Genomic DNA, 10,673 nt, shown 5'->3' with positions numbered 1-10,673 from the left:
TATATATATATATATATATATATATATATATATATATATATATAGTTTACCAAGTGGAAGGAGAAAAAAAATATGAAGTATTTATTAGATTCTTTACTTCCACGTGGTAAACTATAAGCTACATTCCGTTTACTTTTAGAATTGTCTTATTCTGTCTGGTCTTATTCTTGTAGACCGAGTAAACAACTGACAACAGCAAGAAAGATTATAAATATATATAGTTTACCAAGTGGAAGGAGAAAAAAAATATGAAGTATTTATTAGATTCTTTACTTCCACGTGGTAAACTATAAGCTACATTCCGTTTACTTTTAGAATTGTCTTATTCTGTCTGGTCTTATTCTTGTAGACCGAGTAAACAACTGACAACAGCAAGAAAGATTATAAAAGTTTACAAAATGAACCATTTTATATATATATATATACAGTATCAGTCAACACTGTTGACCTGTAAAAAGTTTGTTTTTTAAAAAAAATCTTTTGACTTTAAAAACTGCCTGAATCAAACTGAACTCAAGTAGCTAAGCAACCAAATCTATCCAGTATGTGAACACATGAAGTATTTACAAACAGCGCACAGAGTAACAGTGTTGTCTAGCACATCGGTGTAGAAGCAGCCTACCTGAGATACAGCACAGAAATGTGAATATTGAAAGGCAGGTGTGAAGTTTTGCTGAAGTCAGCGTCTCCATGGCTCAGCATGTGAAGAGTGTCCGCTCTGCGCGCGCTAGTCCGTATTAACACTGCGCGTGAAGTAGATAACGGTTATCTACAAACAAATCAAAGCGCTGAGACTCGTTCAAGTGTCTTAAAACTGTGTGTTCTCCTTAAAACAAGCGACGTTCACCGTGGGAAGACCGCTGCTACATCCAAGCTGGAAATCATCTTTGACTCCTCAGAATTCAGTGGAATGAGATTGAACAAGTGTCCGTTTGTTCCCAGAAGATTCTCTCAGCGCTGTAGTTTCTTTACGCACTACACAGACAGCACAGAGAGTGCGGTGAGCACTACAGGTACTTCAGTCCGTGCGTAATGACCGCTCGGCGAGCTGTTGCACCTGCTCTCGCGGGGAACGCCCCGCCCCCGAGTGCACGGACACGTCATCACTCCAGGTACAGGTGACTTCTGCTTGAGAACCATAGATAGATAGATAGATATTTTGACAAATAACTATTTGACAATTAACCAGTTATGATTATAGTTATATAAACTAGTACAATAGGTAACACTTTAGCAATTTTATTACATTTTCCTTTTACTACCAAGTCATTATCAAAACCTTATATAATGCTTTACAGATCAGTAGCCTAGTTCATGTACATACTTATGGTTAATATATGACCATGATGACTGCAGTCACAGGTCATTGTACACAGTATCAATTACCCAGGTTGACTTTCCAACTCTTTAAAAGTCTGAAGACCAATACAAATACAGTCAGGCTGCTCTTGTGTTGTTCAGTTAGACGGGACAGCAGCACTAATGTTGTGTAGTTCTTTTATCTCTTGAAATGATAATGCAACAGGACAGGGAGTGGGGCTTGTCGTGGCGGTACAGTGGTCTCAGCCCTCGGAGGTGAATACCTCCTCACTCCTGTTTCTTTAGGATGGCATGTTGCCATGGAAACGGGGCTGAGGTGGATGCAGTCGGACTGCTGGGTTATTAGGGGCAGATGAGCTCAGTTCTGTGATGACACCCTGGGCTGCTTGGAAACAATCATGTGGTTTTGCAGTCAAAGCTAATATCTTAAACACACTCGAGCACCTCGGGCGAACTGCATCCACCAAAACCTCCTCACTCCTGTTTCTTTAGGATGGCATGTTGCCATGGAAACGGGGCTGAGGCGGATGCAGTCGGACTGCTGGGTTATTAGGGGCAGATGAGCTCAGTTCTGTGATGACACCCTGGGCTGCTTGGAAACAATCATGTGGTTTTGCAGTCAAAGCTAATATCTTGAGCACCTCGGGCGAACTGCATCCACCAACAATTCAGAGGACAGGGTTAGTTGGGGTGTGTGGGATCAAATAAACACATGTTTCAGCTTCAATAGTACACACCGTGACACAGAAGGTCATTTTTACTTTTTAAACCACGATAAAAACGTCACAACATATAAAAAAAAACACGCTCTGGAGGCCATTCTCAAGGCAAAACTGACCGATTCAGAGCTGTAACAGCATCGACCAAAGGTCAGGCACACAGGCACACAAGAGAGCCACAATCATCTCACAGTTCCCAGACCAGCAAACAGAAAAGATAATGACGTGAACATGAGCTGCAGTGTAATTTAGGTCCATCATTTATGACCACACACAGCTCAACCATAAACAACCAGGAGATAAGAATGAAAAACCGTGAGGGTTCAGCATTTTACAGCCTTTCTTGTTTTATTTCCCTTGTTGCCAATTAGTTATAGGAAACATGCATTGTAGCCAAAGAGACAGAATAAGTCGGGTAAGCTGTCGTTTGTATTTTTTTGTCGTTTATTGATTTTTATTAATTAATTTTTATAATTTAAAAAATGATTATTTTTATCACAATAGTTATATATATATATATATATATATATATATATATATATGTACACACAACAATGATTCAAAACAAACATATATACAAATATAATAATAAATATATAAAGAAATAAATCAGTTTTATTTTGATTATATACAATCAAAAGCTGATTTACAATTATGAAAAATTATAATATAATAATGGAAAATACATAAAACTAATTATTATTATTATTATTATGCTGTTGTTGTTGTTATTCACACACACAGTAATAACGAGAATAATTAAATAATAATTATAATAACTTAATTGTAAATTAGTTTCTGTCTGATTTATATCATTGGTGGTTTAACAGTATTAATAAAAGTATTAATTGTGTTCTTATAGATGTATTTCTTATGTACGGCATTTATGCCTTTTGTGACTTTAGAATTCATAAGGACACATGTAATATTAGAGCTAAAGAAAAAGAAAAGCGAAATAAAGGTTAAAAAAACAACAAACACAAGGATTGAATAAATACCCATGAGTTAAAGATGCTACGAATAAAGAGAAATCGATGGGGAACACTTATCATGTTCAATAATAATAAGCGTTATATATTTTAGTCACCGTCCAGAGAAATCAATCACTAACGCAAATAATAAATGTTTGGGGTTCGAAAAAGTGTAGCAACCTCCATTGGGAGTGTTTTTTTCCCCCCTGGCCGAGGGAGATACTCATCTCATATGACAGGCTAAGCAGGGAAATTAGACTTTGCGTTTGAATTATTGATTCTCTTTAGCACATGCTCGACCAACGCCAGCTCTCCAACTACCTTTGCAACACCACAAAAGAGGTTTACTACACAAGCAGCATTACAAAGAGAAAGTGCACATTGTGCTAAATAAAACACTATACAGTCTTCTGATTTGGGGCATAATTCACTGCATCAGGGTCAAAATGAACTATTGTATGTTTTAAGAATGACAAAATGCACTTTACTTCACATGTTTGACAGGTACTTTCACATGCACTACTTAGGGCCAATAAGTAGTAATCTAATACTTAATTTACTATTCTAGAATGTCAATGTGACATTAATGGACACTTTTTTAATGGACACAGCTTTCAGACACTCCCAGATATTTACCGCCACCTGCTGGTCACATAACCGACCATGTGTTTCTGCAGGTTTTATGAAGGTAAATTTAAGAAGACCTTTTAAAATTTAAATGTCTTGTATTAGCAACACTTCAAAGTTTCAAATAGAATTCCAACACATCTCCATTACTCCATTCATTCATATATAAAAAAAGTTTATAGCTTGAATACCTCTGCTCCCAACAACTATAAATATGGAAATAACTTATCACACGTTCTGATCACACTGCAGGAAAAAGTGTTTTTCATCTGTATTTTAGTCTTGCTTTCCAGTGCAAATGTCTAAAGAGAATAACAAGTCTTGTTTTGTGATAGATTTATTTCGATCAATATGATGAGAGTTTATGATTAAAACTATTGTATTCCTCAATTGTATGTCGCTTTGGAAAAAAGCATCTAAATGAATAAATGTAAATGCAAAATCAGTAGACTCAGAAAAATCAATCTTATTCAAGGGGAAGCAAGTTTGCATTCCCCACTGATTTGTTCTTGTTTTAATCATAAACTCACTTAATTTTTTCTCAGTAAACAAATTCCAGTTCAAATTGCATCTCAAGTAAATGTAGCTTAATTTAATGATGTTTAGATATTTGTATTGAAAAACAGAACAAAAATACAGAGGATGATACTTGTTATTTATTTGTGCAGTGCATAGAATATTTAATGCCATGACTTAATGACTTAAGACTTTTTTAAGACCCACAGCAACCACGGTTGAAGCAAACTTATTAAAGATAAATTAAACGTATATAATTAATGTTTTACTCTGAAAGGTCTTTATAAATAAAAACACCTAAAATGGACCAATTTAAAAACAAAGTAAATTTGAAAAACACTTCATTTTACTCCGGTTTATTTTTTTTGTCCTTCCAAACATGTAAACAAGACTGTGACCTGGAAACAATCATACATAAAGACACCGTGTGATCCGACAAATAAAAAACAAACATTGATAAACGGTTTATGAAAAACATTCTTTGAATGCTAGAATTAGAAATGCTGGAATGCTGGACAATATCAATATATACTCTTAAATATATATACACTTCTATATAGATAGACTTTATACTTAGATTCTTTAAGAGTTCTCATTAAGGATTCTTTTTTTCTGACCGTTCCTGCATTTGGATCTCGAGAGATTTAAATAAAAGGCAGTTTGCTCCCGTTTACGCTCCCTGATAAAGACAATTACTGCAAAGGAGATTATTCGGCCCCTTTCGGAACAGACTGTGCCTGACATACCACATAAATACTTTGAGTTCAAGTCTATATTTCAAAATACTGGCTTTAAAGAGCATCATTGGCAAATGTAACCGCTACAGTGCATCCTTCTTGTTGAACTTTAACGAATAACCAATCGCAGTCTCTAAACATTCCACTAAAGATCCGGCGGAGAGAAAGTCCAGCTCCACCTCGATAAACTTAATGTAGATGTGTAATCCAGAGAGGACGCCCTCCTTGGTCTGGCCGGTGCAGTTGTCCTGCAGGAACCTGGTTACGGCCGAAGGCTCCCCTCGGCTGTAGTGTTTGCCTGAAGTCTGAAAGTGCTGGAACAGACACTGCTGTAGCGTCCTTTCCTCTGCAATGCCGAGGTAACAGTAAGTGACTTTGGATGATGTCCTCTTGTCCTTTTCCACGCTCTCGCAATGGTCCGTCTCCTCCTCGTCCTGTGAGGGGGAGGACATGTCATCTGTGCTAGACGAAGAATTGGACCTGCTCATCTCCTCGTAGCCTATTGCATACAGGCCATATGTTTTTGGGATGCCCCCTGGCAGGAGGTACTGGGAGCCGTTGCTGCAGCAAAATCAGTAGACTCAGAAAAATCAATCTTATTCAAGGGGAAGCAAGTTTGCATTCCCCACTGATTTGTTCTTGTTTTAATCATAAACTCACTTAATTTTTTCTCAGTAAACAAATTCCAGTTCAAATTGCATCTCAAGTAAATGTAGCTTAATTTAATGATGTTTAGATATTTGTATTGAAAAACAGAACAAAAATACAGAGGATGATACTTGTTATTTATTTGTGCAGTGCATAGAATATTTAATGCCATGACTTAATGACTTAAGACTTTTTTAAGACCCACAGCAACCACGGTTGAAGCAAACTTATTAAAGATAAATTAAACGTATATAATTAATGTTTTACTCTGAAAGGTCTTTATAAATAAAAACACCTAAAATGGACCAATTTAAAAACAAAGTAAATTTGAAAAACACTTCATTTTACTCCGGTTTATTTTTTTTGTCCTTCCAAACATGTAAACAAGACTGTGACCTGGAAACAATCATACATAAAGACACCGTGTGATCCGACAAATAAAAAACAAACATTGATAAACGGTTTATGAAAAACATTCTTTGAATGCTAGAATTAGAAATGCTGGAATGCTGGACAATATCAATATATACTCTTAAATATATATTTATACTTTTATATAGATAGACTTTATACTTAGATTAATTAAGAGTTCTCATTAAGGATTCTTTTTTTTCTTTTTTCGGACAGTTCCTGCATTTGGATCTCAAGAGATTTAAATAAAGGCAGTTTGCTCCCGTTTACGCTCCCTGATAAAGACAATTACTGCAAAGGAGATTATTCGGCCCCTTTCGGAACAGACTGTGCCTGACATACCACATAAATACTTTGAGTTCAAGTCTATATTTCAAAATACTGGCTTTAAAGAGCATCATTGGCAAATGTAACCGCTACAGTGCATCCTTCTTGTTGAACTTTAACGAATAACCAATCGCAGTCTCTAAACATTCCACTAAAGATCCGGCGGAGAGAAAGTCCAGCTCCACCTCGATAAACTTAATGTAGATGTATAATCCAGAGAGGGTACCCTCCTTGGCCTGGCCGGTGCAGTTGTCCTGCAGGAACCTGGTTACGGCCGAAGGCTCCCCTCGGCTGTAGTGTTTGCCTGAAGTCTGAAAGTGCTGGAACAGACACTGCTGTAGCGTCCTTTCCTCTGCAATGCCGAGGTAACAGTAAGTGACTTTGGATGATGTCCTCTTGTCCTTTTCCACGCTCTCGCAATGGTCCGTCTCCTCCTCGTCCTGTGAGGGGGAGGACATGTCATCTGTGCTAGACGAAGAATTGGACCTGCTCATCTCCTCGTAGCCTATTGCATACAGGCCATATGTTTTTGGGATGCCCCCTGGCAGGAGGTACTGGGAGCCGTTGCTGCACCCTGCCGCTCTCGTCTGTGCGATCGGGATCCAGTCCACTTCCATGTGCAGCTCCAAACAGCGAGCTTCACTAATAGTGATGTCTAGGAACTTATAATACACGTTTTTCCAGTTCATTTTCTGCACCTTGGTCATGATAACCCTGCCCTCGGCCTTCTCAGGGTTGAAGTATTCCCGCAGTCGTTTTCCCAGAGGGACCTGTGAGCTGATTTCTGCATAGTGGTAGCGAATCTCCTCTCTCCAGCGCGTGTTGTAGCCCACTCCGAAGATGGCCAGCTTATTGGACAGGTGGAGGCGGGAGAAGTCAGTCCATGTCTGGAAGTGCTCCCACTTGACCTCCACTGACTCCAGGATACGCATCACGTTCTCCATCACTTCCTGGCGTCTAAAGAAAGTACGAGGAGAGAAGGAAGTGAGTGGAAATTCTGTAATTAAAAGGACTGGGAAACAGGACACCGGTTCAAACTTACTGAGTGTGCTCAGATGGCTCCAGTCGTATCTGAAGAACTCTGGTTTTTGGAAGCTGGTTGTCTTCTGTGAAAGACGAGATTGCATTATTTGAGATTTTAGAAAATATGCACATGGCATTAGACTTTGAGTTGGGTCTGAAATGTGCCAAATTTTCATAGATTGTGGATGATCACTAGGCCCACACTGAATATGAATATAACAAATTTTAGCAGAAGATTGGAAATCTGCAGAATTCTGCCAATTATTAAAATACAATTATTCATTGCAGAAAAACTTAAAACAAAAGTAAAAAAAATCATATTATACATATGCATAAATACATATATAATATTGATAAATACATACTATTGATTTAGGGTCGTACATTTTTTTATGTTTTTGAAAGTCTCCCATGCTGCATTTATTTGATCAAAAATACAGTAATATTGTGAAATATTATTATAATCATAACTGTTGATATAATTTTTTCCCCAAAGTAATTTATTTCTGCAACGACAAAGCTGAATTTTCATCTTCCATTACTTCAGTCTTCAGTATCACATGATCCTAGAAATTATTCTAATATGCTGATTTGATGCTCAAGAAAAAAAAAGATCATTGTTGAAAAAAAGTTGTGCCACTTACTATTTTTGTGGAAAAAATACTATATATATATATATATTAGAAATATTTCAGAATTCTTTGATGAAAATAAAATTCAAAAGAACAACATTTATTTGAAAATAATTGTTTTATAACACCGTAAAAGACTTTAATGTCATTTTGATAATTTTAATGTGTCTTTAAAAAATTAACCTCCTGAACAGAAGTGTATGTATATACTGCAAGTTAAAAATATGTAACTAAATTATCTCTAAACTGTGGACTGGTGAGGTATGAACCTAAAATCTTTCAGATGCTTGCCAAAATGTTGCACCACTAGTGTACAACTCTCCTTTTTAAAGAGGAGGAGGATACTACAATTATGACTTTAAACTGCACTGCAAAGAGATTATTGCATTCACCTGTTTCTATGTCTCCCTCATTGAAGGCAGCAGAAAGGTCCTGATTACACCAGTCTTCCTGAGAGTAGTCCTCCATCGTACTGCCGTCTGACTCCATCTCCTGGTAGAGCCCGCTGCTGTTGATCAGCACAGGCTGACAGCTTTGAGAATCCCAGCCGCCCTGCCCGAACACCTTCTCCAGCTGTTCGATGGAGTAACTGCTCTTCCTCTTCCCAATGCCGTGCTCTTTCACCCGGCTATAACAACGTCTCAGCGTCTGCAGACGACAGTCATGTTTATAGATACAGCAATACATGCACACTGTATTTGAAACAATTAAGACTGAGACGTACATCACAAATAATCAACTGCTAGTCAGAAACCATGCAGAACAGCTATCTTAGTACTTACAGCACTTACACTTAAAAATAGACACTCAATTATTATCATCTTTTCACATCTGATAGCGATGCATGGCCTTATAAAATATCTAGTGCACACACTAGATACTTCTTCGGACATCATAAAAATGCGACATGCCGCTTTTTGCGTACTATATAGCAGGGATGTACGCAAATTCAGATGCAGTGAAAGCAGTGCGAAAGTTGGGTGGTATGGGGCATCAGTTAAAGATTTGGGGTAGTTATCAAAAGGGTGTAGGTTTGAACCCTGCTATAACTCTGGTCACATTGGTTTCAAATGTAATGTATATAGAAAATAATTAATATATAATATATCACTCATGTTGTGGGTGGCATAAGAGATTTACAGGTAAATGTTGGAGTAAATAAAAATAAGTAAATGCTTGATATTTAAAATATGAAACAATTAGTCATACATTAATGGACATGTAAAATAATCTAAAAAAGAAAATAATTACATGAAGCTATAGAATGCATAATATTAAATTCAAGTAAAGTGTCTACTTTAATGTTTCTAATAACTTTTAAAATTCTAAATAAATATGCATGAAATAATGTTCCTTTGTCATTCAGCGTAACAGATATATTTATGTAAAAATGATACAACATACTTAAAACATATAAAAGAACAAGTGATCCCTCCAAATTTGACTATATATTCAATTATTACAAAATTGGGTGAAATCTAGTGGTTTGAAGGATAGTGGCAGAGATGTAAAATTACAGTTAATTCGTTTTTGGGGTCTGCACTGTGGTCCTTAGAGTCTTTTAATGTCTAATGATTCTGGGTCTGAATATGGATGGACATTGAAGCCTTTATATTTTATGTTAATTTGTGGTATCTAAACTTCAATGCCCCAATCAAAGCGTTTTGTGTTGTTTTTATTTTGACATTTTACCAAAGCTATGTGGAGACAATCTACCATAAACATCACAACAACTCCATGATCATAACTGACAGCAATCATTCAAATAAGCTTGAGACGAGACAGATCGATGCTTTGTGTCTTGATTTTGACAGCTTCACCAAAGCTCTGTGTAACAAAATCAAACAGCCAAATAAACATGACAACAAGCCTCGAAGCAAATCTGAGTGACAGCCATGTGTTTGGATGTCTTATTTACCTTCATCCTCTCTCGGCACTGGGATGGGGTCCTTTCGTAACCCAGCTCTGACAGCGCTCTGGACACCCGCTCGTACATCGCGGGTCCCGGCGCCTTGCCAGAGAACACCGTCCCGGCCACCTCCAGCTGCTGTATCCGCGCCTCCGCCAGCCTTTCGTTGCCCCACACGGCGATCAGCGCGTTTGTCTCGGACGGTGTCCACGACATGCCTCGGCAAGCGGTGAAGCTGTTGGAGGCAGAGGCCGATCCACTCCGGCCTGCGCCCCCGGACAGCGAAACCCCGACGTTCAGAGGAGAGAATCTATTAGGGGTGGAGGGGTTGGAATGGTATTGGTTGCTGTCACTCAGATCCTCGGATTCTGGGGAAGGAACCTCGGTTTTGGGAATCTTCAGCGGCACTGACAGATCAGGAGAACGTTCGGCGTTACTGGGGGCCGCCATCTTGCCTCTGTTGCTAAGGGGAGGAGGCAGAGAGGAGGCGTGCGCGCGCGCTCACTCCAAACACGATTGACAGCTTCATAATATCGAGTTATCATTTTTGCAGCCGATGTCTATTAATATTATGCTACGTATTATAAATAATTATGTTATAAAGAAACATATTACATACAAAATAATATATTATAGATAATTATTATTTAGAATAAAGTCTCTCTTATATTAATATTAGGCCAAATGTTATAATTAATCATTTCATAGGCAATAATATTATATTGCAATATTATATTTAAAATAGTCTAATAATTATTTTGCAAAATAGTGCGTATACAAAATATTCCCACACTTGGACGCTTCACCGTTTGTATCACTCCGCTTAACCAAGT

At 37.6% G+C, this 10,673-nt stretch overlaps 3 protein-coding genes across 4 annotated transcripts in view; all 3 read right to left on the bottom strand.

The window, feature by feature from the left end:
* LOC107577232 (endothelial cell-selective adhesion molecule-like) overlaps positions 1 to 1,018 on the bottom strand; it is a 36,462-nt gene extending 35,444 nt beyond the window's left edge. The window contains exons 1-2 of one of the 2 annotated variants that reach the window (XM_016263342.1): positions 848 to 1,018; positions 623 to 743 (exon numbers count right to left, since the gene is read on the bottom strand). In XM_016263342.1, coding sequence (XP_016118828.1) covers positions 623 to 692 — 70 coding nt within the window. In that variant the 5' untranslated portion in view covers positions 693 to 743; positions 848 to 1,018. Of the gene's footprint in view, positions 1 to 622 lie in introns of both variants that reach the window. The other variant, XM_016263335.1, reaches the window with a different exon arrangement.
* A 3,492-nt stretch (positions 1,019 to 4,510) lies between these two features.
* Positions 4,511 to 5,429, bottom strand: LOC107577279 (myb/SANT-like DNA-binding domain-containing protein 2). The gene has a single exon (XM_016263375.1). It carries the CDS (start codon positions 5,376 to 5,378, stop codon positions 4,974 to 4,976), a length of 405 nt encoding a protein of 134 aa, XP_016118861.1. The 5' UTR covers positions 5,379 to 5,429; the 3' UTR covers positions 4,511 to 4,973.
* Positions 5,430 to 6,128: 699 nt separating this feature from the next.
* Positions 6,129 to 10,349, bottom strand: msantd2 (Myb/SANT DNA binding domain containing 2). Its single transcript, XM_016263326.1, has 4 exons — positions 9,850 to 10,349; positions 8,324 to 8,579; positions 7,319 to 7,382; positions 6,129 to 7,233 (listed from the first exon to the last, which is right to left on the bottom strand). The coding sequence occupies exons 1-4, from the start codon at positions 10,288 to 10,290 to the stop codon at positions 6,366 to 6,368; spliced, it is 1,629 nt and encodes a 542-aa protein (XP_016118812.1). The 5' UTR covers positions 10,291 to 10,349; the 3' UTR covers positions 6,129 to 6,365.
* Positions 10,350 to 10,673: the final 324 nt, after the last annotated feature.

The sequence above is a fragment of the Sinocyclocheilus grahami genome, unplaced genomic scaffold (assembly GCF_001515645.1).
Source record: "Sinocyclocheilus grahami isolate Dianchi unplaced genomic scaffold, SAMN03320097.WGS_v1.1 scaffold32.1, whole genome shotgun sequence".
Taxonomy (NCBI): domain Eukaryota; kingdom Metazoa; phylum Chordata; class Actinopteri; order Cypriniformes; family Cyprinidae; genus Sinocyclocheilus; species Sinocyclocheilus grahami.
Note: the sequence above shows the minus strand (reverse complement) of the source record. Positions and strands in the feature narration are given on the sequence as shown.

What these genes read in the sequence shown, in the direction of transcription:
- LOC107577279 (XM_016263375.1), bottom strand. Translation starts at nt 5,378, where the DNA reads ATGAGCAGGTCCAATTCTTCGTCTAGCACAGATGACATGTCCTCCCCC.
- msantd2 (XM_016263326.1), bottom strand. Translation starts at nt 10,290, where the DNA reads ATGGCGGCCCCCAGTAACGCCGAACGTTCTCCTGATCTGTCAGTGCCG. An exon ending in AGTGCCGAGAGAGGATGAAG is followed by an intron (nt 8,580 to 9,849) that starts GTAAATAAGACA and finishes TGTCGTCTGCAG; the next exon opens with ACGCTGAGACGTTGTTATAG. An exon ending in TGAGGGAGACATAGAAACAG is followed by an intron (nt 7,383 to 8,323) that starts GTGAATGCAATA and finishes CGTCTTTCACAG; the next exon opens with AAGACAACCAGCTTCCAAAA.